The sequence below is a fragment of the Vigna unguiculata genome, chromosome 3, assembly GCF_037176805.1.
Source record: "Vigna unguiculata cultivar grain cowpea cultivar isolate G323 ecotype 2 chromosome 3, ASM3717680v1, whole genome shotgun sequence".
In the NCBI taxonomy this organism is placed as follows: Eukaryota; Viridiplantae; Streptophyta; class Magnoliopsida; order Fabales; family Fabaceae; genus Vigna; species Vigna unguiculata.
The window spans coordinates 6,035,318-6,063,097 of record NC_140794.1 but is presented as its reverse complement, the minus strand read 5'-3'; the positions used below and the strand labels follow the sequence as shown (position 1 = coordinate 6,063,097).

General features: G+C 31.9%; 4 protein-coding genes across 6 annotated transcripts; 2 read left to right on the top strand and 2 right to left on the bottom strand.

Moving 5' to 3' along the window:
- The first annotated feature begins 177 nt into the window (after positions 1-177).
- LOC114177355 (UPSTREAM OF FLC protein (DUF966)) lies at positions 178-3,153 on the top strand. Of its 3 annotated transcripts, none has more exons than XM_028062658.2 (6): positions 178-355; positions 1,253-1,549; positions 1,688-1,757; positions 1,847-1,959; positions 2,059-2,749; positions 2,824-3,153. In XM_028062658.2, exons 2-6 carry the CDS (start codon positions 1,345-1,347, stop codon positions 2,963-2,965), a joined length of 1,221 nt encoding a protein of 406 aa, XP_027918459.1. In that variant the 5' UTR covers positions 178-355; positions 1,253-1,344; the 3' UTR covers positions 2,966-3,153. The 3 variants fall into 3 exon arrangements, with proteins under 3 accessions (XP_027918459.1, XP_085527506.1, XP_027918458.1); XM_085671380.1 differs by lacking the exon at positions 178-355 and adding an exon at positions 620-762; XM_028062657.2 differs by lacking the exon at positions 178-355 and having other exon boundaries at positions 992-1,549.
- A 3,514-nt stretch (positions 3,154-6,667) lies between these two features.
- On the top strand, positions 6,668-13,512 carry LOC114179795 (sulfate transporter 2.1-like). Its single transcript, XM_028066253.2, has 12 exons — positions 6,668-7,123; positions 7,195-7,243; positions 7,350-7,557; positions 7,650-7,824; positions 9,762-9,827; positions 9,932-10,162; positions 10,251-10,377; positions 10,809-11,095; positions 12,433-12,626; positions 12,749-12,840; positions 12,934-13,010; positions 13,112-13,512. Exons 1-12 carry the CDS (start codon positions 6,770-6,772, stop codon positions 13,235-13,237), a joined length of 1,986 nt encoding a protein of 661 aa, XP_027922054.1. The 5' UTR covers positions 6,668-6,769; the 3' UTR covers positions 13,238-13,512.
- A 312-nt stretch (positions 13,513-13,824) lies between these two features.
- On the bottom strand, positions 13,825-15,412 carry LOC114179273 (Polynucleotidyl transferase, ribonuclease H-like superfamily protein). Its single transcript, XM_028065544.2, has 5 exons — positions 14,930-15,412; positions 14,783-14,829; positions 14,630-14,693; positions 14,346-14,519; positions 13,825-14,215 (listed from the first exon to the last, which is right to left on the bottom strand). The coding sequence occupies exons 1-5, from the start codon at positions 15,377-15,379 to the stop codon at positions 14,123-14,125; spliced, it is 828 nt and encodes a 275-aa protein (XP_027921345.1). The 5' UTR covers positions 15,380-15,412; the 3' UTR covers positions 13,825-14,122.
- Positions 15,413-17,597: 2,185 nt separating this feature from the next.
- On the bottom strand, positions 17,598-21,305 carry LOC114179800 (bifunctional aspartate aminotransferase and glutamate/aspartate-prephenate aminotransferase-like). Its single transcript, XM_028066259.2, has 10 exons — positions 20,981-21,305; positions 20,684-20,900; positions 20,517-20,610; positions 20,313-20,416; positions 19,161-19,409; positions 18,950-19,063; positions 18,701-18,784; positions 18,305-18,475; positions 18,089-18,202; positions 17,598-17,874 (listed from the first exon to the last, which is right to left on the bottom strand). The coding sequence occupies exons 1-10, from the start codon at positions 21,082-21,084 to the stop codon at positions 17,734-17,736; spliced, it is 1,392 nt and encodes a 463-aa protein (XP_027922060.1). The 5' UTR covers positions 21,085-21,305; the 3' UTR covers positions 17,598-17,733.
- Positions 21,306-27,780: the final 6,475 nt, after the last annotated feature.

The window sequence follows — 27,780 nt, the reverse complement described above, 5'->3', positions numbered from 1 at the left end:
ATTAAGAGACTGACAATGATTTTCTCAAAACCAAACAAAACATGACTTATTATAAATAATAATAATAATAAAAAATACTGTGTACTGCATAAAAATTGGCTATATTAATATAATTGAGTCTAATGATTATGATATAAATATGTATCACTTCAAAATCATTCCACGTATTCATCGATTCCATGATTGTTTCTTGTTAATAATCATCAACCCAAAAATTCGAAAAGCATCCGTGCGAGACCAAAATTCTTCTTGCTTTCTCCCAAAAATTGCATGCAAAGCTGTGCAAAGAGCAGACTGCAGTAACTGCGTTTCTACGACTGCAAGAGTTGAAAAAAAAAAAGTGAAGAAAGGAGAGGTATGACAAATAAGTTTTCTGTACTTATAATATATATAAGTCTAAATCTAAAATATTTTCTTTTCAAAGTACAGAGGCGAGTAAAGCAGTTTTTGAAATCATGTTTTCGTAAAGTGCAAACAGTTTAGAGGAGGGGACAACTGTGAATGGTAAGTGTTTGATAAAATGCCAGTGAGAGAAAAATTTTAATTGAGGTATTTTTCTGGTCTTAGGTGTGGTGTCCCCTCCCTACTAGTGGGGAAGCAATGGAGAGTGGAAAGTGGAGGTAGATAAAAAGACGAGAGAAAGTGATAAAAGTAAAAATGCGTCAACGAAAGGATGTGTGAAGTGAAAATGGGAAAAAGTTGTCCTTACTAGGCAATGCCTGGCAAAGGTGACTGTTGTCTCAAATCAGGAACAGAGAGAGGGTAAAGTCAAAATTAAATTCATTTATTATAGGAAGGTGATTGAGACCATCACCTTGTCCTTCACCCTTTCCCTTCCCTTCTACCCTCTTTTGTTTTCTTTTCACCCACTCCTCCTTCTCCCTTTGTGTCTTTCTTTCTTTCCATTTAACGCTCCTTTTTTAAGGGAATCTTTCTCTGCATCCACATGTACCATCCTGATTTCACGCTTTTTTTAAGGTCTATGCACTATATAGACTGCCTCATCCCCAATGCTTTGATATATGTAAACTAATATTAAATGCCATGCTGCTACCCAGCCATAACAATTCATCTTTTTATTTTATCAACCAAAAAAAATCAAATGCTTCATTTCTACCTTCTAAATTCCACGTCGCATTATAATTGTCGCATTATTAGAAATTGGTACCAACTTTGTAAATGAGTTCCTATCCATCCATGCAATGCAACAACATTAATACCCACTCTCTTTCGCTGGTCCTTTCTCGTTCAGTTTCATTCTGGTGCGAGCATAAAGAGTATTCTGGGGCCTGCTGGGTACCTTCATTCCTCCCATAGCCACCGTTATCAAAAGCGACTTGGAGCATGGATGTTAATATTAATGTTCGTTCACAAAGAGGTGGCAACAGAGAGACCAGCCCAGACCGTGCCAAAATATGCAGGTTGAAGCATAAAGTGAAACCCTCCAGAAAAGTTCAAGTCGTGTACTACCTCTCCCGAAACGGCCTTTTGGAGCACCCCCATTTCATGGAGGTCACCCTTTTGCCTAATCAACCTCTCCGTTTAAAAGGTACACGCATGCATCAACACAGAAAAGGAAAACTTCCTCGTTAACCTTTTTTTCTTATATGGCTACATCATTCTTTATTTTCTTGCACTACCATAACTCGATTCGCTCGTTTGGTTGTTTACATTTGTTTCTACAAAGATGTCTTCGATCGGCTCATGGCTCTCCGTGGGAGTGGCATGCCTTTGCAATATTCATGGTCTAGTAAAAGGTATAGCCTTGTATTGAATCGATTTGATTCGTGTTCTACAAACACACGTTCCAACAAAAAGGTTACTTTTTTTAATTTGGTAAATTCAGAAACTACAAGAGCGGTTATGTGTGGTATGACTTGGCTCTGAAGGATATAATACATCCCGCAGAAGGAGGCGAATACGTGCTCAAAGGTTCTGAGCTCGTCGAAGGATGCTCTGGTAATTAAAAGTCTCTTTTTTAATATTTTTGTCTTCAATTGTTGAAGAGTGATTATGATTATAAGAATTTTTGACTTTGGATTTTTATTGACGGTCCAGAGAGGTTCAATGTGAGCAACAAACAGGGAATCCATCAGCAGGGAGAGGGAAATTACAGCTATAGTTACGATTCAAGGAGCAAGGCGTTGGGTGTGTGCAACAAGACGCAGCAGAAGGAGCGTGAGGAGTACGAGGATTACGAGGAGGGAGAGAAAACAAGCTACACGAGTTCCACCACCACCCCACACTCGCGTTGCTCGAGAGGCGTGTCGACGGAAGAACTGGTTTACGAAGAGGAGAACAACAACGGGGGAAACGCAACGAAGGTAGTTGTTGGTGCGAAAACAAGGAACGATAATGATAAGAATTTGGGAGGCGGTGAGGGTGACGCGCGGAGTGAGAAGGTGAAACGGAGGGAGGATGGGGATGGGTCTGTATCGAGCCGTTACTCCGTTCTGCTGCAACTGATAGCGTGTGGGAGCGCGGGGACGGAGTTGAAGGGGAAGCAGGGGCCGCGGCTGAGCGATGTGGGGACCAAAGAGAGGGAAAGGGAGAAGAAGAGTTTGTTTTGGGAAGAGGGTGATAGTGAGATAGTGAATTGCGTGTCGGAGAATCCGAGGATGTTGGGGAATTTGCAGGCAGAAGAGAAGGAGTACTTCAGTGGGAGCTTGGTAGAGTCAATGAAAGCGAACCGAGTGGCGTTCCAGGGGGAGCCTGTGCTGAAGAAGTCCAATTCCTACAACGAAGAAAGGTTTGGTTTTTACTTTGCTTTAGTTTTGTTTAATTTTGATTAATTAATTTATTGGTTATTGTTGTTGTTTGCAGGAGAAGTAGGCTTGGGATGGAGGAGGTGAAGGCGAAGGTGGTGGTGGAGGAGGAGGAGAAGAGGGTGGTGAAAGGAGGAGGAGTGAAAGAGAAATGCATCCCTCTGATGAAATCTCCGAAACAGAATAGTGGTAGGAAATGATGTGGTCACGTGAATCTATATTTTTAAGTACAGCATTTAATTAGGGATTAAGGGCTGATTATTGCCTGCATCATTAATTTGTTTTCACTTTTTTATTCCCTCTAATCACTGTTCCTCTGCTATCAAGTGTTGCTGCATAAAATAATAATGTCGTAGAAAGTAGAAACCATAAACACCTTGGTCTTTCACCTCGTATCACCCACACCATCACCCTGACATCAACTTTTATGCTTTCTTCGAGAAGGAAAGGGAAAGAAATGGGATTTTAAAAATGGAGGTTTTAATATTTATATATAGATACATATAGTATTTGGAGTGTGGATGAAACTGGACTTTCCTTTATTAAACTCTTTTCCTTTATACTTCGTTGACGTCTTTGAAACCTGTATGAGTGACGTTACAGTGTAAAAGTGGTAATTATGAACTTCTGAAATATGGTATAAAGAAGTTTTTTCATTTTTTTTTCTCAATAAACCATCAGACAAAAGGTTTATGAAAACAAATTTAATTGCAGAAACGTACTTTTTTGTAAAATTTATCAAAATTCAACTTTTACGCAACCCAATTCTGTTTTTCGAAGAGTAAAATCTATAGAAAAAAACATTTTTATTTGTATAAAATTGATAGTTTATTTATAATTACATTTCAATTAATTGGTATACTTTTATGTATTAGGAAATCATTAATAATTTGAGTAAATTAGTATGTTGAATGTCGGTTTATGTGTCTTTATTTTTCAGTTTTTTTTTTAATTCAATAGTCTTAATTTTTAAATTATAATACATAGGAATGAAATAATGTTAAACGTAAAGTGAAATGGAAATTGAAACATTTGATGACTAATTTAATAACTTGTACTTTTCTTTACATAAAAAAAAAAACTAATTTAAGCTTTATTAATGTTTTTTAAAAGAATTGATTTTAACCTGATAGGTAGAGTTTCTTTTTTAAGAATTGACTAAAAGAATTTTTACTAGGTTTTTTCTTGTGATAGGTAGAGTTTATTTTATTTTGTTGTACATTGATTTTAACCTGAAGTATTCATATCATTAAACTTAGATATGAAAACTTATTCTGCTTTGTAATTTTAATTAACTTATAAAGTAAGTAAAACTTTTGGAACTTCACATAATTGTATTATATTTTATTTAGTTTATTTGTGTTTTTTTTGTCTGTAGGTTGCACCTTTTTTGAATTCAGGATTCTTTTTATTATGAATTTATTGTTCGTCTATCAAAGTCAAATATTGATATCTGATTATTCGTGATTGTTCTCTTTTGAGAAAGTGTGTGTTAGTGATGTAGGCATGTGATTTTGATTGTTAATGATCTTTATTATTGTCATTGTTGTTGTTCTCTTTATCTGCATTTAAAACAAGGATGTCGTCTTTGTTGGCACTAAACAGGTCAAAAAATTAATTGGAAAAATAACACCACGTTTCAATTCATTTTGTTCTTGCATATACGTCGTTATGGGTCATTCTTTAAATCAACATAGGAAGAAATACAGTATAATTGTAGGTTGAGTTTTCATGTAGTTAATGTTGTGGAAGAGGGTGTGTTAAATCAAATGTACTTTGTATAGTAGTGTACCATGATTGTAGTGGTTCTAAATATGACAGTAGTTTACGATGATAATTAAAAAAGTTAGTTTTAAGTCTAATTTGACCTCATAAAATCAATTTATAAGGTAAAGATCGATTTATAAGGTAAAAATTGTATCACTTATAGATTGTAAATTGGTTTTATTTCTTATCAATATGGAACTTCCAACGATGATCGTACTATACTTTTAAAAACTAATTAACTAAAACATTATCATAAATAAATTATTAATTTAATTTTTATATATTAAATATTATTTAAAAAGGGTCCGTATTCGGTTATCAAGAACCGAATTTTGACCTCCTTTACAAACTCTTTCTGGTTATGTTTGTAAATTTTTAGCAGACGGCTTTTAGGAAAAGTTTCCATTTTTTCATCTATTATAATTTATTTATCGATATATTATTTAACTACTTAAATAGATTTATAATCTTTTCATTATTTCGATAAAAAAATCAATTTAACATAATAAATTTGTACGATTACTGATTTTATTAAATGAAATAGTACTTGAGATGACAAATAATAACAAATTACGTGCACTCATAAGCAAGTGGAAACATGCATAGAACTCAAAAATGTTACATGGACCAATGATTTTGTCCAAGCCCAACAGAGAAGATTCAATTGGCCCATTATCCCGAAGTGGAAACATACATAGAACTCAATACTGACTTAGTGGTTTTTTATGGCCCAATTCGGTTGAGCAACTTCAAATATAATCTAACCTATGCTCAAAATAAATGCTCTATTATTAATTATTCTCCATAATATGACCTAAACTTATATTTTCCATATTTTTAAATGAAAATGGTTCCCATTTTTCAAATCAACTTTCATATAATCCAAAAATCTAATAAAGGGTTGTCAAAAAAATCTGTATCCGAAGATAAAATTAGCAATGGATAAAAAATGGATATTATAAATGGATACCATAAATGGATACCCGCAAGTAATGAGTACTATAGTTTGTATACCCACTGGTTAACGGGACATGTATGGATATCATAGTATTCGTACATGTGGATACCATACCCACTATACTTTAATTTAAAAAAAATGATTAAAATATTAATACATTGATTTTTGGATTGTTTTTCATCAATTAGTCTTAAAATACAATTTCATTTTCTTTGTAAACTGATATTCAATCCTATTTAAATGAATTATTTAAACTTTGTTTGAAATTTATGAATGTTATATATTATATTTTATTTGAATTTATGATTAAAATATGTTGATAAATATTCTAATTCTTTTTTTTTATAAATATTCGCCGATACTCGTAAATATTTATAGAAATTAATAAAATATATTAATACATGTATAACGAATACATGTAAAGATATAAATTTACATATAAAATTGGTACGAAATGAATATTTATCTAGTTAATAAAATAAAAAGAAGTTATTCTACTTCATTGACATATCTATAAATAACGTTGAAATACATAGATTTTTTACCGCTCCGGTTAAGAATTCTTTAGTGACAATATGAACTTAAATTGCTTCTAGAAACAGTAAGATGGTTTTTGTTTGTAAAATTAATTTGGTCAACTGAATACAACCTTGTGCTTATCGAAATAATCATTCGCTAATATCCTCTATATCTTCAGCTTTTTGCTCGTTTCATTGTTTTTTAGTACACTTATCAAGCCTTCAAAAGTAGTGCACAAGACTGCTCCCACTTCCAAATATCATTATCTCACTTGAACTAATCAACATGTGACACCACATTATTTAACACTCTTACTCATATTTTCTTAGTTACATCTATAAAAAATGTTATAATAGACAAATTTCACACCCTACTTATAATGTGTGAAATTTAAAATTTGAAATAGTAACACCTGTTAAAGTAAACAATTATTAAAATCCTTAGATTTAATGTATCACAGAACATAGTTCACCAAAAAAAAAAATTGTAAAGCAAAGAGATAATTGTACGTTTGAAGATGCTCTAAGATTGCCTTTTTACCCACTAATGATGAAGATTAATGAATTATGTACAACAAGTTTTCCTTTACTTTATAACACTTTTCACTTAATTAAAAATTCTAACGAACTTTTCTGTTCTTTAAAAAGGTGTCTGATTCTCATTACTCGGAAACACTGCTAGCAAAAACAATTCAACATCAGAGCTTCGAAAAACCTTGTTCATGGCAAGCTTTCTGCCAGAAAAAACTTCTTAGGCTTTCATGCAGAGAACAGAGTTCTCCCAAACACTTCAATCAAACATGGCTCTCTCACCTGTTGAAACCCCCAAGGTAGAAGAGAAGGTATCTTCAGAACACTATGAATGGTCACAGTGGGTGCTCAATGCCCCTGATCCCCCAACTACGTGGCACAAGCTCAAGGGTTCTGTGAGCAACACAATCTCACAGTACCGAGAAATGTGTTCTTCTCTAAGAACCCGAAATGGACCTAAAATTTTACTTTCTTTCTTGGGAGGCATTTTTCCCATTCTTCATTGGGCTCCAAATTATTCACCAACCAAGTTCCGAAACGACTTACTCGCTGGTCTAACCATAGCAAGTCTCTGCATTCCTCAGGTACAACGTATATAATACTATGACACATTACACTGATAAAATAATGAAGAACTGTTTCTGTTTCTGTGCAGAGCATAGGGTATGCAACTTTAGCAAAGCTTGATCCTGAATATGGACTCTGTAAGTTTCTTTCCTCTCTACATGTGAAAAATAAACTAAATTTTAGTTGTTAATCACATTTTGAATTGTGAATTTTTGAAATGAATGGTTTGAATGAACAAATCAGATACTAGTGTGGTGCCACCTCTTATGTATGCTTTGATGGGAAGTTCAAGAGAGATAGCAATTGGACCAGTGGCGGTGGTGTCACTTCTTTTGTCATCAATGATTGAGAAATTAACAGACCCTGCCATTGATCCAAATGGGTACAGAAAGCTTGTGTTCACTGCCACTTTCTTTGCTGGTATATTTCAAGCTGCTTTTGGAGTATTCAGGTTGGTATATAAAGTGGTGAATGAATCTGATTTTTTCAGTGTTGATTGATTAACTAAACTTGGCATTGACAACAATGGATATTGTTGTATAGGTTGGGTTTCCTTGTGGATTTTGTGTCTCATGCAGCCATTGTTGGGTTCATGGGTGGAGCAGCAATAATAATTGGTCTTCAACAGCTGAAGGGACTGTTTGGGATAAATCATTTTACAAACAAAACAGACATAATCTCTGTCATGAAATCCGTTTGGGAATCGGTTCATCATCCCGTATGTTGTCACACTTATCCATTTAGTTCTTTTTTTTACCTTATGGCTTTGTTTACTTGACAATTCTCACCTTTACCTCTGGATATAGTTAAGGTCAAGTTAATGAATACTTGTAGAATACTGATTAAGAATTTAAAACAGTGAAATAGCTTATACTAGACAACAATCGTGTTTGGATTCTCTTGTTGAGTTTTTTAATGCTGTTTTTTTTCTACTGTGTTCCATAATATATTCATTATTACTAATTTTAACATTTTAAAATAAATTAAAAAAATATTTAAAATATCAATACAATATATTTTTAATGTTCACCAGAAAATAATACAAAAAAAAAAACTAATAAAAAATTTGAACTCACAGCAATCAAGAGAAAATATACCATTCCATTAGTTTTTGACAAAACTCCTTTTTAATTCCTTAAGAATATACCATATTATATAAGTAATATATGTTATTCCATATTTTTTAGTACTGATCTAAACCTATACAAATTTTCTTATTTTGGGGGACCTATGCATCATGATTTGTGGGTTTTTAGCAAGTGGGAATCTGGGTAACATTTGAAGGTGGATATGTTTGGCAAGACTCATATGCTTAACATAAATTATTCAAATATGTTATTATTTAACTAAATTTAATAAGTTCAAAGGTGCATAAGAGAGTTTTTTCTTACTATAATAACAAATAAGAAAATCAATTGTGTCATTTAGGGGAAAACAAGTGGACAACGCATGGTTGAACTTTGACATATTCACGTGGATTAGTTGATTCGAGATCAATTTCTATCATTGGGTTTTAGAAATTAATTTTGTTATTATATAACATTCTTTAAATGGAAAAAATACTATACTTACTTTTCTTAACATTCAGTGAATGTAGTGTCTCCTTCCCTTTATTTAGAAATCATCTAATCAAAAGAAGGATTTTAATTTTTTTAGTTATTTGATTCAAGGACAAAACTTAAACAAATTTATAATTTTGTCAATCCTCCCATCAAATGTGTCGCCCGTATATATTTTTCTTTAATTTTATACATAAATAGTAAAAATTATTTATTATTTTAACCAATATTCAAATTTCTTTAAGTTAGATATTTTATAGTATCATAATTAAAATAATATACTTCACTAATTAAATTATTTTTAATGGATTCAATATATATATATATATATATATATATATATATATATATATATATATATATATATATATATATATATATATATATATATATATATATATATATATATATATATATATATATATATGAATGTACTCACACACACCTCTGTCAAAATTAATTTAGCTTCTTAACATTAAAGGCAAATAGCGACATAAAGATACTCCCAAAATTTTCATGGTGTCACTTCACAACCTATTCAAGCACACTATAGTTTAAAATATCAACAAATCCTACTTGTCATATTCTAACATCCTTGAATGTTCATACTTTGTGTTATTCAGTTTAATACCTACTTTTTAAAAAAGTTGTATAAAAATTCTTGGAAACTGTGCAAGAGGATCATGTCACTCTTGGGTAGAGAAAATATATAATGTACCTAACTATATTTTAAGGATTAATTAACTCGAATTTAAGAGACATGCGCAAAATCTTACATGTCCCCTCCCCAACTTCTTGCCATCAAAACACAACTTACATATTTGCAAATTTGAAAAAGAACATGATGTTTATAAGCAGGAAAAATCTTCAAAATCGAAGAATACTAATGAAACAAATTAATAATACTTATCTTCTTTTTTTTTAAAAAAAAAAGAGTAGTGGGAGTTAAACTTCTGAGTTATAACTTGTTGGATGTGAAACTTGTCTTGCTTCACTAGAACAATATTTTAGATCAACACCTGCATATGCTGTCTTAGAATCTTAACCAAAATCGATTATAACAATCACAAGAATCCTTGTAATTGTTCAACTGCAGTGGAATCCTCGGAACTTTGTGCTGGGATGTTCATTCTTCATTTTCATCCTGGTTACCAGATTTCTGGTGAGTGATATCTATATACAGATCAGGAAATTGTTATCTCGTTCTTTTTCTGCACTATTTCTAACATATTTAGTAACCTAACATGGGCTAACTCACCATGGCAGGGTAAAAGGAATAAGAAACTGTTCTGGCTTCCAGCTATATCTCCTCTTTTATCAGTTCTGTTATCAACTCTTATAGTTTTTCTGACTAGAGCTGACAAAAGTGGTGTTAACATTGTGAGACATATAAAAGGAGGATTGAATCCGAGCTCTATCAATCAAATTGAGTTGAACACCCCACATATTGGAGCATTGGCCAAAACTGGATTATTTGTTGCTGCAGTTGCACTCACTGTCAGCATCTAATTTATACTTCATCACACAATAACCCTTCCAATTATATACATCTATATTCTAACGAGACTAATCTTGTTTCTCATAGGAATCAGTTGCTGTTGGGCGATCTTTTGCATCCATGAAAGGATATCACCTTGATGGAAACAAGGAAATGGTATCATTAGGCTTCATGAACATCATAGGATGCATGTCCTCTTGCTATGTTGCAACTGGTAAGTTTGATGAAAATTAATGGAAATATGAACTACATGTACAATAGTGGAATCAGTTGATGCTACGTCACTTAACAGCTACAACTACCACCCTATCAATTAGCTAAGATTTTGGCATAGAATTATTGAAGTTGTTTCATTTGGAATTAATATAGTAAGTCCACCAATTAGTGGGAAAAAAGAACGCATATATGCATGACCCAATGTCACGGGCAAGGTACTACAAAACACAATACTGTATTAAACTAGTTAGTGGGAATCTTGTTTTTATTGGGAAAGGTGCATTATTAATACAGCAAGAGCCAAATTTGTATCATATAATGCTCTTAAGTGTCAAGTTTTTCTTATAACTGACCTCATGCAGAACAAACATGAACTCAGAAGCAATTATTGAGCTAAATAATGATTTCTTACTTAGTTATTCTGCACAGGTTCTTTCTCCCGCACAGTGGTTAATTTCACCGCGGGTTGTGAAACATTAGCGTCAAACATTGTGATGGCCACTGTAGTGATCATATCACTGCAATGTTTGACGAAGCTATTGTACTTTACACCAACTGCTATTCTGGCTTCAATAATCCTTTCAGCTCTTCCGGGACTCATAGACATCAACGAAGCTTACAAAATATGGAAAGTGGATAAGCTTGATTTTCTTGCTTGTGTTGGAGCCTTCTTCGGGGTGATCTTTGCGTCAGTGGAACTTGGTCTGCTAGTGGCCGTAAGTGCACCACTTTTCAACTCATATCTCTACCTGTTCCATCACATATTAATATATAGTACTTATCTTTTTCTTATTTTGGATTAATATGATTAATGCCGACACACATTGAACATTTTCTGCTAAATAAATGTACCTATGTGTGAACACAGAACTACATCGACCTTCTAATCAATATAAATACATTTAAACAATGCATGGTAGATGATATTGAATTTGATCTCCTTATATAAAACTATCAAATAGTGGATGAAAAAGATAATTAAAAAGAGAACGTACTAAAATGATTTAGAATTTGAGTCCAACTTTTTGTCAGATATTAGTAATTATATTTCATCATAAGTATCTATTAACTTTGTTGATTAATCTCTCCTGAAACACCTAACTCAATTTTACTCAGATATTGACTTGTTAATCCTTTTCAGTTAGTTTTTATCATTTTTCATATCATCTTATCGTGATGTTAACTGTTACTGATATATGTTGCAAAGTGGAGCACTAAAGTATGAACTGTGCTACGATTTCATTCACAGTATATTCGCCCTGGCGGGCCTCTCCACCAATGAATATTCGTTGAGAATCACCATTTTATGCCATGGAATCTGCACTAGAAAACGTACGCTTCACTATAAATTAAAAAATTAGGTCACTAATAGTACTGACTGTGTTGCCAACTCAAACTTGAGCCAGTGATAAAGAGGGTGAACCAAATATTGTGGCCGAGTTGAGAGTATATCAAACAAGTGCAATTTCTTTTACTTTTCCACTATCTTAACAATAACAGCAAAGCTGATTTTTGTTAAAGTAATGACTGTTAGTCCAATGCGTGTGACTCAAAGTGGATGCGTTTGGAAACTCCAATGCCTCGGGATATCAGTGACATGAAAAGATTGTTGTGGTATCCACAGAAAAATTATTTTTGAAGAGTTTTGATCATTAGAAACTTTCTGTGTGTACTATAATTGACCATGTTTATAACATTTCACGTTGAGGATATTTTTCCATTAAAATCCTGATGGAAAACATTTCACCTCATGCCTCCACTGTAGCACCTTCGATTTATGTGCTTTTGATTAGGTCTAATAGTGTTGAAGTGTCCCTCTGTGATTTAATAGCACTACGTACTGTCATCCGGTTACTGTGAAACAAAGTAGTGCTTAGTAGCAAAAGAGCATGAATGAGATTAAAGTGCAGAAAATACAGCAAACCAAAACAAAGTGATGATAAGTTAAAAATCAAATAGGACTTGTTGCATGTTTGACTTGATCCGACCATAAACGAAAAGTACACGAGGAAAAATAAAAGAGTGAAATGAGATAATTTAAATTTATTTTCAGGTGGCAATATCTTTCACAAAGATAATTTGGATCTCGATTGGAGCAGGCACAGAAACTCTTGGAAGACTTCCAGGCACAGATCTGTTCTGCGATGTACAACAGTATCCTATGGCTGTTAAGACACCTGGGGTTGTAATAATACGCGTCAAGTCTGCATTGCTTTGCTTTTCTAATGCCAATTCAGTCAGAGAGAGGTATTGTAGTAGCAGTAGACTGTTGCTACAAGCACATGTTGAGCCTTTGATTGATGTTACATAAAATTTAACCGAGTTTGAAGTGTTACTAATTAGGCAACTTAATTTTGATTGTTTTCAAGGATCCTGAAATGGATCACTCGGGAAGATGCAAAGGGGAAAATAGAAGGCACCACCGGAAGCATAGTTCAGCTCGTAATCCTTGATACCTCTAGTAAGTTTTTCTTCTAATCTAAAAGTTAAGTGCAACACTTATAATATTGTAAGCAAGTTCTGAACAGTTAATTTCATTACATTGTTACGGTAGATTTGGTGAGCATTGACACCTCAGGAATTGCTTCTCTAGAGGAACTCCGTAAGAGTTTGGTCTCAAGTGGAAAGCAGGTAAGTTACCTAGTATGTTTTGAGGTTTTACAATACAATTACCGGTTTTCAAATCATCATTTTGTGTCTGTTTTCTTATTCCCACTGTTATTTTCGCTCAGCTAGCAATTGCCAATCCTAGGTGGCAAGTGATTTACAAGCTAAAGGCAACCAACTTTGTCGCAAGAATTGGAGGAAGGGTCTTCTTGACTATTGGGGAAGCTATTGACTGCAATCTGGATTTCTAAATTGCTACTATAACAGAACCCTGTGGTGTACCTTTCTTTGTTTACAAGTTGTGTTTGGTTTGAGTTGGAATGTTGTACAATTGTACTCATGCATGATGTTTGTTTTGTGTGTTTGGAGTTCCTGTCCTGTTCCGGAATACTTTATGTCGAATATGGTGGGACAGAAGAATAATCTTCCCAATCCTGTTAGAACAACACGAAGTGGAATTGGGCTATGTACTGTGTGGTTTTCTACCTATCATCATGTAATAAAATAAGTATATCGCTTGTGTGAAGTTCATGTTTTACTAATACTGTAGAACTCGCGCAAGATGCATTGGGAGAAAGCATAAACCATATTTTTCAGAATATTTACTCTTCTTTATGTTGCTTTGAGGATTCAATTTCTTGCATGTCAAATTGAAAAACGTGTCAAGGACAACTTTTCATCAAAGGATTCGTCAAATTTGTTTTCGTAACATTTAACAATTTTCCATTTTTTGAGCCCGCCATGCATTTTAATTTTGGTTTACTTTGCTCCCAATAACAAACTTTTAATTAACGTGTATTTGCGATTCAATGGACCGGATAAGTTTTGTATACGAAACTAATTGTTGGGAAAACATTGATGTTAATTAATATTCATTTTTATTTCATTTACAGATACTGTGTTGTTAATGATCATCTTTCATTCTAGAAATATGAAAAGAATGAATGAATTATACACAACTCAAACAATTAATTGAGTTCTACACAAATGAATTAGGGCTGCCCCTTGGTTTCTTCAGAATCCAGAAAAACATTCTGGCATCTTGTTCATGCACATCTTCCTTTCAATATACGCCAACTCAACAAAACCAAAACGTGAGGCCTTCTTCTCTCTTCTCTTCCATGATGCCACTTTCTTCACCGTAGTAATGAATGAGAATGCTTGAGAAGTTGTTGAAGTGGTGGTTGCCCTTGTGCTTTACACAACAAGCCCTTCACTCTTTCGGTCACCTACGTTTCAAGAAGTTCCACAGTCATTGTTAGAGGGTACAAAGTATTTGAGATTATATGTCTATTTCCAAAAATAATCATGCACTTGAAAATCAAATAAGGATTATGCCAAGAATGTATAAAATAAAACCTTTCCCAAACTTCCCCTAGCATAGGGCACAGTCCTCCGATTCCCTAGTGTACTAGGGGGAGATTTTCTACTAGTCTCTTCCTTGCAGGGTGATTTCCCATTGCTTCTGCTTCGCGTCATAATGCTGGGTGATTCATACCATTTGCTTTCAAACATGTTTGGTAGACTAGATTCCTAGCATCACCCATAAGCCATAACAAATGTGTAAGATTCATGCTACGAGCTCCAATATTTTGTTTTCAAAGGTAACCAAGTAGAATTCAAAATGGAGATTAATTGCACACCAGAAACAACACCGTTGCACAGTGCTTAACCACCTCCAAGTTCATGCGAACATCATCTAGGCTCCTGCATATTAAAATTAAGTCTTACATATATAATGCTCAAAAGGTTGGTATAATATGGCCATTACTAGTACTAGAGTTAAATATGTGTACCTGTGTTTTTGTTGGCCCATACCAAAATAAGAAGCTAGTGATGCCATCTGCTCATAAATAACAGTGAATAAGAACTTGAAATAATTACGAGGATTGTGTTTGTTGTGTGAAGAAGAAGAAGAAGAAGAATTAATCTAGCTGCTATACCTTCATATTACCAGCTCTTCTTCCAAACTTCTGAGTTAGGAGCCTCAAAGAATCAATGATTCCAACAGGTAAAGGTGGTGGCCTGTTGATATATTCAAAGGCCTCTTTGATTCGGAGACAGTCAAATCTCTGGATGTTATGGCCCGCCCACACCCTTCCGTTTAAGATACCGAATATTCTGTCTGCAACATCTTCAAAAGATGGTGCATTTTCAACAGCTTTACGAGTTATTCCATCAGTTCTGGTAGATTTCAGTGCGACTACGGACAAGTCTTTGGGTTTGATGAGGGTGGTGTAGCTCTCAACCTCGTTGAGTTTGTGAGGAGTAACAACAATAGCACCAAACTCCAGCACCCAGAAACGATCTCCGACTCTTTTGGGCACTGTAGTTTCCAAATCAAAGAAAACAATCTCGGGTGCGTGGTCGTTGCATGAATAAGAGAAAACCATGATGATGACAAGGCTCTTGTGTTATTTTTCTGGGTTCATGTGTTTGGTATATATAGATGAAGTTAAGGTGGGAGAGAAGAGTGGATGCAGAGGAAACCCAATTGTTGTGTGTGAAGGTTGCATTGTCTCCAGGTTGAAGCCACTATGCAAGATTGCATGAAGGGGAAGGAGCTCCTTAGCTTCTTCAGAATGTTTAACTTTGGTGTAGAGAGAATATTGAAGAGAGAGAGAGTTAAGATTGCGTTTCCTTCTTACCTTCCTTCCCTAATGTGTTGTTGTATTGCCTTTCCAACAGGAAACTTCTAATGAGACCTTAACCTTACAGATTACAAAACTTGTTGTTCTGGGGCAGCTCAAGCTGTCTCCTATCTTGGAATTGATTCTATATTCTATGCCAAAACAAGCATATATTATGTTTTAAATTGCATCAATTAACTAATCCATGTCTTTGTTCCCGACGGGGTTAACTACCACTTTGCTTTTCCAAATATGTTTTAAGTGGTTTTAAAATATAAAAAAAAAATGCGAAACCATAAAAAATACACTCCAAATTATAAAAAAAAATTATCAAAATTTAAATGTTAAAAAATTATTTTTCTTATATTATATACTTATCATAGTTGTTATTGTCCTACGATACCTGGAACAAAATTTTTTTTCTATTTCATCCAGTATTTATGGGCTTTTTATGTAGGAGGCCAACTTAAGGGTGTATTGCATTTGTTGGAGGATAAATTATTGTGAGATTCGAGAGTATTATGCTCTCAACAAATTATGTGACAGATAATTAAGGGTTATTCATACATATATTGGTCTAAGACTGATTAATTGGTTGCAACTTGCATGAGACACTTGCACATCTTTTCACACCCACATTAACCTATGCATTGACTTCCTAGGCATCTTCTTCATGCACCTCCACATTAAAAGAAAAAAAAAATCATTTTGCCCTTTTGTAGTAAATGATTTTCAAATTATATAATTCAGAAATAAAAAATAACTTATAGATTGTACAACCTAGAAAACAAAAAAATTCTAAATTGCACAATTCAAATTTTTTTTAAATGATTTCTACATTGTACAATTCAGAAGTTAAAGTTATTTTTTATTTCTAGATTATATGATCTAAAAGTCATTTTCAATTTTGGATTGCAAAATCTGAAAGTCACTAACAAAATATACCTTTCAGATTTTACAATCCCAAATAAGCAGAATGAAAAGTTTTTTTATATGATGCAGGAAGAATGTGTAGGAAGAAACTACCCATACGTAGTTGTAAAATTCTACTTCCAAGTTTCTAAGATGAACACACCTCAACTTCAATCTCACAAAACAGAAACATGGCGGGCCCAAAAAGGTTATCTAGGTTATGTTTCATAATAACTCACAAGTCAGTTTAAATATTTTATTATTAGCTAATATATAAATATTTTGTATGTATTTTTGAAACATGGTATTTTCATTACTTTAATTACCTTCTTAGGCTCATTGTACCTAAATTTTTTATTCAACCACGAAAGAAATGAAGCATATCTTTCATTTCTTTCTAAATTTTCAAATTTTGATTAATGATAATAATTCTTAGATTATCTCACGGTTTGACAAGCATGTTTGCTTTGGTTATAAATTACTTCATGATCTATTGTAAGACTAACTCGACATGTTAGTGTCACGTATAACTTCAGAATTTTCGGTACCTTTTTACTTCAATGTCAAATTTTAATGACTCTAACTATTTTTAGTGGGTCTCAATATAGTACATTTTTTTATGTTTTCTTTTGTATAAGAACTGATTTTGCTTGTCAACTCATCCTTTCCCCTTCACGAATTAAATAACTAAATTTTACTCAAAACTCAATGAAAAGATATGTTATTTAAGAGGCCTGCGGTTAAGAAGTTAACCTTCCAATTAGCTCCAATTAAGAAAATATGTGGTAGCTTACAATTTCTAACCAAATGAACAATGCTTGATAAAATAATATATGTATCCAGAGTCTAAACACTAGTTTATAATGTTCATTCGGATCATCTTCCCTGCTTTAAGAAGATTACAAACAATTTATTTATCTAAAAAACAAACTAAAATTTCTGAATTAATCTCTTTACTTTATATGCAATATATTGATATATTGATAGTGCTGATACGAAGCCAATTGAAAAATTGAGAGATCCCTTGGTGTCGCCCCTCCCTTATTTCTCTAGTGTGTTACGTAACATAGAAGGGGCAAAAATAATTTTAAACCATTAATAAGACAGTTGGTCAGTTTATTTGTGGAAAAATAGCCATAGCCTATTATTTTCAGACAGAGCATTAAAATAAAAATAAAATACACCAATTACACGAAGCATCGATATTAAACAAGTGCAGCAGAGCTTAGAGGGACGAGTGCCTTCTTAATTCTTTCTACAGCTGCCTGTAGGGTAGTAAGGGATTCTGCATAAGAGATGCGAATGCAAGTATCATCTCCAAATGCACTCCCTGGAACCAAGGCTACCTGAAAGCCAAAATGACAAAACCCAGAGTTATGATACTATCACTTGTTTTCTCATACTTTACAACAACATTTTCTGCCATTTTGCTAAGAACAGTTATTCTTTAGTTCTTTCTCCACTATTTTACAGGGAATACAGTAAAATAAAAGATTATTACAAAATTTCCCACTCAAAAAAATCATTAAATCTTTGAATCAATTACACGAGAATGAATACCTGGCCAACATCCAGCAAGTATCGACAGAGGGACTCAGAATCCTCAATTTTACCGAATCCTTCAGCTTCTCTTCCATAATAGAAGCTGAAATCAATGAATAAATAGAAAGCTCCCTGCCAGCGAATAAGAGAAGAATCGTGTTTAAGTACACAAGCAGACAAGAAAAGAATGAGAAAGAAAAAGAGGTGGATTATTGACACGAAAATAAATTGCACCTGCGGTTCGGATATCTTGACACCATCTATTTCTCTAAAACTTTTTACCAAGAAATCCCTTCGCTCCCTAAATGCTTTAACCATGGTAGAAACTGCTTCCCCACCAGCATAACCTAGCCCTAACGCAGCAACTGCAGCTTTCTGGCCAATACTACTGGGCCCTGAAGTGAACTAAATTCAATATGATGCATCAGCCACTACATACCTCATATATGGTATAGAAACAATAGTCCAGCTGATTCCAAATGAATACCAAAAGCTTAATGAAATGCTAAATCTCGCTCAACCTAAGAATCCGTTTGATGTATTGTAGGCTGTAGCAAAGGGAAATCAAGACAAGTAGAAGTATAGCATTGGATGAGGCTGATGAAAATGACCAAAAATAATAAAGCATACCTGACTTTGGATCTTTGCGATTGCAGCAACAAAATGTTTTGGACCAGCAATATATCCAAGCCGCCAACCCGTCATTGCAAAGGCCTGTATGAAAACAGCTCAAAAACATCATAATCAAGTTTATAGGCCTCCATGTCATATCATTAATTGCAACCACACCGTGAAATAGGCCATAAGCATTTGAGTATAAAATACGAAAGAATGAACAACACACCATTCAACTCTAACAAAAATAAATTACATACTGACCTTAGAAAAACCATTTACAGTTAGACTTCTGTCCCACATTCCCGGTAAAGATGCAAAGCTAGTGTGAGTTGCTGGGGCATAAATTATGTGTTCATAAATTTCATCCGAAAGGACCTGCATAAAACAACCATTAAGATCTTGAAAGAAAATATCATTTAGGTTGAACACATTGAAGCACTAGTGATCATGTGGATGTATTGTATGACAATACCAGAAGCCTAGGGTGCTTCGCAACAATCTGGGCGATCTTTTCAAGTAATGCCTTAGGGTAGACAGATCCAGTTGGATTAGATGGCGAGCAAAGAATGAGCAGTCTCGATCTTTCAGTTATTTTGGATTCAAGAAGTTTGGGATCTAAGAGGAAATTATCAGATATTGATGTTGGAAGAATCACAGGTGTTGCATCAGCCAACCTCGCCATCTCTGGGTAACTAACCCAGAATGGAGCTGGAATAATGACCTGAAATATTCTCAGGACAAACAAAAACCACAAGAGTGAGCAAAAAGGAAAAATTAGATATGAAGTATGTGATAAGTTGTCCAAAAACAATTCAGACATAAATATACATAGGAGATACGTTGTACACAGTGTAGTGCATTTTTTATTTGTTTGACTTTTTCAAGAGGAAACATATTAGTTGATTAGGAAAACATCGTCCATTTATGTAAACAGGAAAATTCTGTTCTCTTTCTGTTAGTTGTATACGTATATCCATTCTAACTCTTGATTTTAATCTCTAAATTTATGGGATTGATTCTCTCAGCCTTATATATATCAGACTACACAACCAGAGACATAAAACAAACAAAGAGAAAAAGGTTTAGAAGTTGAAAGGCTGTGGACCTATTGAATAAGCAAAATGCAAGTCATTATTCAGACTTGAGAAAAATTGCATAGTTATAGTACCACTTTAGACTCAAACATAAGCAACAAAAAAGTAGGTTATGTTCAGTGGACTTAAATATAACAAAAGTTCAACTCCTTTAGCTCTATTTAATGCTATGATTTAAAAGTATCCTCATCTTCAAATCTAGGTATCATCTCTAATACATATGAATACTAGAGTAATCTGGAAAAGATACCTATGAAATCAAAAACCTTAAATGAACTTAACTATCATTCTTAATCAATATGAAATTAGTTAACTTGCTTATATCTAAGTCCAAAACCAGTACAAGTCTGACACCAATGTCAACCATAGAAATTTCAAGCTTCTGCAACGGGCAGAATAAACAATTAAGAATAGTTCTAACAACAAAGTTCAAATCAACCATCCATTTTCAGACATAAACAATGGCTATGCAGCATAAGTAGTTAGTTTCTCTAATGCTTACTGAGCATAAACCAAACCCCTTTACTTACCTCATCTCCAGGGGAGCAAACTGCAAGCACTGCCTGAGCAAGACTCTGTTTGGCTCCATTACTAACCACAACCTGATCAGGAGTATAAGTAATCCCATTCTCCTCTGCAACACCGATTCAGAAACCAAAAACTCAAAACACCTACTTTTACCAATAATCCAAATGAAACATAAAAGAAGAATCAAATTCAAATAAAAAACCAACCTTTTAGCTTACGACAGATCGCTTGACGCAGTTCCATGGTTCCGGCATTGGGCGTGTACCTCGTGTAACCTTCGCGTATTGCATTAATCCCAGCCTACGCAGAGAATTAAACTATCAAAGAAAGAACAAGTGGTTGTGATCGAAAGGGGGGAATGCAGAGAGGAAACCTCAGCGATGGGAGCCGGCGTATCGAAATCAGGCTCGCCTGCGGCAAGTCGAATGACGGGAATACCGGCTTGGACGAGTGAGGTGGCGAGGTCGCTGATGACGACGGTTTTGGAAGGCTTGACGGCATTGACACGTGGACTGATCGAAGGGTCAACGGGGAAGTCAGCTTGCGAAGCCTTCACGGAGAGGGTGTTTGATTGTTTTCCGGCACGTGTTCTGCGAAGGTGAGATCAGAAAACGGTGAGAAGGAGAAATTACCCGCGAAGTGAAATTGGAGGGAAGAAGAGAAGACTCACTTGGGAAGGAAAGAGAGGGATCTGGAAACGTGGCGAGAGAAGGGCAGGGATTGGTTCCGCAAAGGGATTCTGCATTTGGCAGCGTTATGTAGAGTGTTGGCCATTGGCAACGAGAACTGAACTGAACAGTACTGAACAGAAGAGAACAGAAAGGAGATCGAGAAAGAGAGAGATTTTGAGAGATGAGTTACAGAAAGGGAAAGTTGGTATGATTGTGTTTGGTTGATGAGGACAAAGTTTTTGAAAGCAGAAGAGTGAAGGGTGGTAGGTAGAGTGAGGTTGTTTGGTAGGATAGGTTTGCGGGTGAAAGAGTTGGTGACACTCTCTCAACACTTTCACAAGCAATTCAAGCTTTCTCTCTTACCATGGTATGTCCTTCTTCTAAAAAAAATAAGTATTTTTATTTTATTATTTGTATATCAATTGGTAACACATAATTTAGGGTTAAACTTGCTCTTAATTTTTGTCATCAATATATTTGTGAAAAATAATTGACACAATTGAATCCCATATTCATAATAAGTCAAAAATACTTATCTTTAAAGAAATATTATATGTGATTTTTTTTAAATATAAACAAAATTAAGTATTCACCAAATTATCAAATATTAATATGTTTTTTATAGTAAAAATTAAAATTAATCTATCTTCAAAATTTTAACTTAATTTAGTTTTCATTTTTATAAATATGTATATTTAATTTTTTTAATTAAATTTTATTAGTTAAAAAATACATTTGAAACTTAAAATAAATTTAATAAAATTTAATTAAAGTGACTAAATTCATTATCTCTAAATATATAAGACTAAATTTGTAAAATTTTAGAAATGAACTAATTCAATTTTATTAAAATTAAAGAAGAAAAATATATTTAACTCAATGATCGAAATGAATTTAAACTTTTAGATTTTTCATGAATAGTGAATTAAGTCCTTACATACATACAAAGTATTCAATATGGTTTAAAAAAAAAATTAAAAACAATATTTTAAAGGTTTATTTTTTTTAATATTAATCAACATTCTATTATAACTCAATCTCTTTTTGTGCTATATAGGATATAATATAAATAAGTATACATCAATATCTCTGCTAAATAAGTATCTCATCTCTCAATTTACACTTTTTTTTTTACCGGGTGATTTTAACATTTCATACTTCTTTCGAAGTAAATATTCTATTAATATTTAGATATTATTTACTGAACTTGTCTTCATATAATCAATAGTTTAACAAGAAATTATACTTTTTTTATAACTTATTTAAAAATTTAGGGTTAAATATGTTTTTGGTCCCTCAAGTTTGAGCGAAATTTGGGTTTAGTTCCTCATCAAAATTTTTGATCAATTTAGTCCTTCATCTTCCAAAATGCGTGAATTTAGTCATTTTAACCAAATTTTGTTAAGTTTATCTGACATTTCAAGCGCATTTCATGATAGTATTTAAATTATTTATACTGTTTGACACATTTTTGCTTCAATGTTAACTTAAATACTATCATGAAATGCGCTCGAAACGTCAGATAAACTTAACAAAATTTGGTTAAAAGGACTAAATTCACGCATTTTGAAAGATAAAGGACTAAATTGGTCAAAAGTTTTGATGAGGGACTAATTCCAAATTTCGCTGAAACTTGAGGGACCAAAAACATATTTAACCCAAAAATTTATTTTACTCAAGAAAATCTTCACTTTCTTTTAAGTATGTTATGAAGGTAAGAATTCAAATTTTATTAACTAGAAGAGAATTTTGGTATGTCTGTATTTTTTAAATTTAGTCACCTCTTTTCAATGACGTTAAATTTTGTCCTTCGTGACAAATGACATTCCAGTAAGACATCTTCACTGTTGACATGTATATTGACACATGTTTGTCACATATTTTCTTCATTGAAATTAAAAAATGAAACTTAACTCGTAAACTCGACCGAGAAACTCAACCTGTAAACTCGATCTGAAAATCCGACCTGTAAATTGCACCCTTCAAATCAATCCGTAAACAAGACATTTAAAATTAACCTGTAATTTCAACTTATAAACTCGGCTCGTAAACTTGACCCATGAACTCGACCATTAAAGTCAACTCGTCAACTCGTATATCTAATCCACAAGTTTCACTCGTCAACGTATAAAATAAGTATTTTTATTTTATTATTTGTATATCAATTGGTAACACATAATTTAGGGTTAAACTTGCTCTTAATTTTTGTCATCAATATATTTGTGAAAAATAATTGACACAATTGAATCCCATATTCATAATAAGTCAAAAATACTTTTCTTTAAAGAAATATTATATGTGATTTTTTTTAAAAATAAACAAAATTAAGTATTCACCAAATTATCAAATATTAATATGTTTTTTTAGTAAAAATTAAAATTAATTTAGTTTTCATTTTTACTTAATTTAGTTTTCATTTTTATAAATATGTAATAAAAATAAAAATTAATCTATCTCCAAAATTTTAACTTAATTTAGTTTTCATTTTTATAAATATGTATATTTAATTCTTTTAATTAAATTTTATTAGTTAAAAAATATGTTTGAAACTTGAAATAAATTTAATAAAATTTAATTAAAGTGACTAAATTCATTATCTCTAAATATATAAGATTAAATTTATAAAATTTTAAAAATGAACTAATTCAATTTTATTAAAATTAAATGAATTATTAAAATTAAAGAAGAAAAATATATTTAACTCAATGATCGAAATGAATTTAAACTTTTAGATTTTTCATGAATAGTGAATTAAGTCCTTACATACATACAAGGTATTCAATATGGTTTCAAAAAAAAAATTAAAAACAATATTTTAAAGGTTTATTTTTTTTAATATTAATCAACATTGTATTATAACTCAATCTCTTTTCGTGCTATATAGGATATAATATAAATAAGTATATATCAATATCTCAGCTAAATAAGTATCTCATCTCTCAATTTACACTTTTTTTTCCTGGGTGATTTTAACATTTCATATTTCTTTCGAAGTAAATATTCTATTAATATTTAGATATTATTTACTGAACTTGTCTTCATATAATCAATAGTTTAACTAGAAATTATACTTTTTTTATAACTTATTTAAAAATTTATTTTACTCAAGAAAATCTTCACTTTCTTTTAAGTATGTTATGAAGGTAAGAATTCAAATTTTATTAACTAGAAGAGAATTTTGGTATGTCTGTATTTTTTAAATTTAGTCTCCTCTTTTCAATGACATTAAATTTTGTCCTTCGTGACAAATGGCATTCCAGTAAGACATCTTCATTGTTGACATGTATATTGACACATGTTTGTCACATATTTTTTTCATTGAAATTAAAAAATGAAACTTAACTCGTAAACTCGACCGAGAAACTCAACCTATAAACTCGATCCGAAAATCCGACCTGTAAACTGCACCCTTCAAATCAATCCGTAAACAAGACATTTAAACTTGACCTATAATTTCAACTTATAAACTCGGCTCGTAAACTTGACCCATGAACTCGACCATTAAAGTCAACTTGTCAACTCATATATCTAATCCACAAGTTTCACTCGTCAACTCGATTTGTAAACAAGTATGTAGAAGTTGAATGCCAATGTGGTGAGAAGAGAAAATGTTGAATAATGTTGGTGACATAGACAATAATGTATAGGGAAGAAGTGTAATGAATGTGGTATTCTGCATGAGTGTAAATAAATTTCGATTTTGTTGGGATTAAGGTTTTATAATGTTATAGCTTTGGGACTAGGGATGACAAAAATATTCATGCCCGTGGATATCTGCAAATCAAATCTACGACGAATAGTTAGTATCCGGGAGTAGTGGATATTTTTATGTTGCGATTAAGGGAAATCCAACCTGTCCAATTGATCAATTTGATACTCCTCTTTTAGTATTTTGTGTCCAAACATTTTTTCATAAAATAAAGCTTGAATCAAATTGCTTAATTGGTCAAATTTTTATTATCACATTCACATACCAAACCAATTTGCAAACCTTCAACACACAATTATCATCCAAATCACACAATATCACAACAACTATACATACTTTACTAGATTCATCAAACCCTACCAAATTCATCTCAAATGCAAAAGAGCATCAACAAGCAAAAATCAATTTGATGAACTTACTTAAGATCAAGACTAGCTTCTCTTATCTTGTGAAAAAAAAAACTCAAATGGACTCTATCAACACCGAAACCTCTCCAGATCTACAAGATACTCTATCTACACAAAAAAATACCACAGAGATTATCAAATCATAACTTCATAACCATTGATCAACAAAGAACCAAAAAAAAAATTGAAGGAACACATGTGACCTCAAAGAGATGCATGCAAAGATGAACACAATTAAATAAAAGGAAGAGTTAAAAATCAACTTACTTCAAAATGGAAAAATTGATCAGTTAGACTTGAAGATCTCACCTCAAGGATCACACAGACAGTTCCCGATCTTCAAAAATAGATTATCACAGGATTAGATAACTTAGAACTAGAAATGGAAAGAGATTTTAGAGAAATAAAATATTTTTAAGTAATTAGATTCTTTTATGAAATTTTCATCCATAGTTAAGGATTTTATTGTTAAAATAATAAGATCACATTATTTTAAAACACTACTCCTCATAAAATACTATTTTCTAGATTCTTACAAGATTCAAAAATTGTATTTTTCTTTTGGTAGTGTTTTATTTTAACCCAAAAATAAACTATGAGCCTACTCTAATTAATGGTAAAAATTTAATTAAAAAATATAATTTTTTTAATATTTAACATAAGTAAAATTATTTAAATTTATGAAACTAAAAACTTAATTCAGTTTCTTTTTTTAATTTCTACTTTCATACATATAAGCACTGATCATGCATATTATCATTTAAAAATATCATTAAAAAAGAATAAACAGCGAATTATAAAAAAGTTTTTTCATTAGAACCATATAAATAAAATTCACAATTCCAAATAGCTAATTTTATATAGTTTTATGGTTTAAAAGTTTAATTTGATCTTAATTTAAAAAAAAAATTATTATTATCTTTTAATGGGAACATGGCACAAATAATTATTTTTTATTAGTTACTATATTTGAAGTGACATATCACATTACACAATTAAAACATATGAAAATAATTTTTTGACGATTAAATTTTGATAATTTTCTCTTATGATATGAAATTTTATTTTTTAAATAATTTTTTATTTTTTTATATTTTAAAATTATTTAAAAGATATCAACTCAGATAATAAAAAGAAGTTATCACAATTTAATTATCAAGATATCATTATTCTTAAAGTATATCCGATCGGTGATCATTATAAAATAGTTTAAAAATGTAACGCTTTTAAAATTTTAAAACGCGGAAGTTATATTATATTGTTTTTATAGGAGAATAAAATGCGAAAAAGAAAAAGTGTTTCTTTTATACGTATTTGAGATGATGAAATGCATGGTTGGAGCGTACTTGGTCAAGAAGGATCTTAACCAAGAAATCCACTAGCCTTCATGTGCACTGACCATATGGAGTACCCACTACTTAAAATTTAGATTTCACTTTCATTTAGTATTTTTAATTTGAGATTAGGATTTGGTATAGTATTTTTAGTTACGATTTTTTTTTTAATTTGATATAAGGATTGTGAAACAAAAGTGTGAAATCGTGTAGGTCATCATTCTTTTTATACTATATGCTACACCATTATCTATCTTTTTGGTAAATGAGTTTAGTTCAAATAAAATATAAACTCAATTAAAATTAATGTAATTAAAAATTGACCTTGTTTTGTCATATATGTTATGAATGACAATATTACCAGTTAAAAATTAAAAAAAATAATGTAAATAGATTTTATAATTCTTTTTTTTTTCATGCAACACTTCTAGCTTTCTTTACGAAGAAGGTTTTAATTAAAACAAATTTTAAATCTAATTAAAAGTTAAGGATGTTTTCTAACCTTTAACTTAACTTTTTAATAGAGTATGAATTTTAATATATATATATATATATATATATATATATATATATATAATAAAATTTTCGATCTATACTATAATTTTATAAGTCGTTTACAATTATAATCATAATTTTAATTTTAAATATAACTATAGAGTACCATTCAGAAACTTGTACCAACTTCTAATTCTCTGAAAACTTCCTTTCTGATGATTATCTCAACTTCCTCTTTTCACATGGCTTCCTTGACTCAACATTTTCCAGACTCTGACCAAGTCCAATTGTGTAAAATAATATTTTATATTGTTAAGATTTAGTTACAAGTTAAATAATATAAATATAAAAGATTATGACTCAGAAAAATAAAATCATTACACGTATCTTCAACATTCCTTCCATATGAGATTATGTGGATTGTGGATCGCGTCCATTCTGAAAGAAGATTTTTTTTGTAATTTACATATAAATACAGTAAAAGACTTACATAAGGGCATTTGAAATATTTTATATTATATGCTAACGATTTCGTCTTTTGGAATGTATACTAAGCAAGGTTAGTTAAGTATGAAATCGAGGGTTATTATTAAAATGAGTTAAGTATGATTCTTCTCGAAAGGGCTTAAAGATACAAATAACATAATCAGGAGCAGTAAACTGGGAAAAACTATAATAATAGGATAAAGAAAAACCTCTTTAACAAAGATATTCCCAAAAATAAAAGATTGTTTGTGTTTCTTACATGTTAAAAAGGCCAATGAAAACATGTTGATTCTGAAAATAAAGATGAAGGTTTTACATGAATTCACATTACATTACACACTGATGATGAAGTAGTACTTTTGAATTCC

Bases quoted from the DNA above. Each gene is read 5' to 3' on its own strand.
- LOC114179795 (XM_028066253.2), top strand. From the start codon at position 6,770: ATGCAGAGAACAGAGTTCTCCCAAACACTTCAATCAAACATGGCTCTC. The intron at 7,124-7,194 runs GTACAACGTATA...GTTTCTGTGCAG, and splicing joins CAAGTCTCTGCATTCCTCAG to AGCATAGGGTATGCAACTTT. The intron at 12,627-12,748 runs GTATTGTAGTAG...ATTGTTTTCAAG, and splicing joins GCCAATTCAGTCAGAGAGAG to GATCCTGAAATGGATCACTC.
- LOC114177355 (XM_028062658.2), top strand. From the start codon at position 1,345: ATGGATGTTAATATTAATGTTCGTTCACAAAGAGGTGGCAACAGAGAG. The intron at 1,550-1,687 runs GTACACGCATGC...GTTTCTACAAAG, and splicing joins TCAACCTCTCCGTTTAAAAG to ATGTCTTCGATCGGCTCATG. The intron at 1,758-1,846 runs GTATAGCCTTGT...TGGTAAATTCAG, and splicing joins TATTCATGGTCTAGTAAAAG to AAACTACAAGAGCGGTTATG.
- LOC114179800 (XM_028066259.2), bottom strand. From the start codon at position 21,084: ATGGCCAACACTCTACATAACGCTGCCAAATGCAGAATCCCTTTGCGG. The intron at 20,901-20,980 runs GTGAGTCTTCTC...TCACCTTCGCAG, and splicing joins TCCCTCTCTTTCCTTCCCAA to AACACGTGCCGGAAAACAAT. The intron at 18,203-18,304 runs GTGCAATTTATT...ATTCGCTGGCAG, and splicing joins TCAAGATATCCGAACCGCAG to GGAGCTTTCTATTTATTCAT.
- LOC114179273 (XM_028065544.2), bottom strand. From the start codon at position 15,379: ATGGTTTTCTCTTATTCATGCAACGACCACGCACCCGAGATTGTTTTC. The intron at 14,830-14,929 runs GTATAGCAGCTA...ATTTATGAGCAG, and splicing joins GAAGAGCTGGTAATATGAAG to ATGGCATCACTAGCTTCTTA. The intron at 14,694-14,782 runs GTACACATATTT...TTTAATATGCAG, and splicing joins ATGGGCCAACAAAAACACAG to GAGCCTAGATGATGTTCGCA.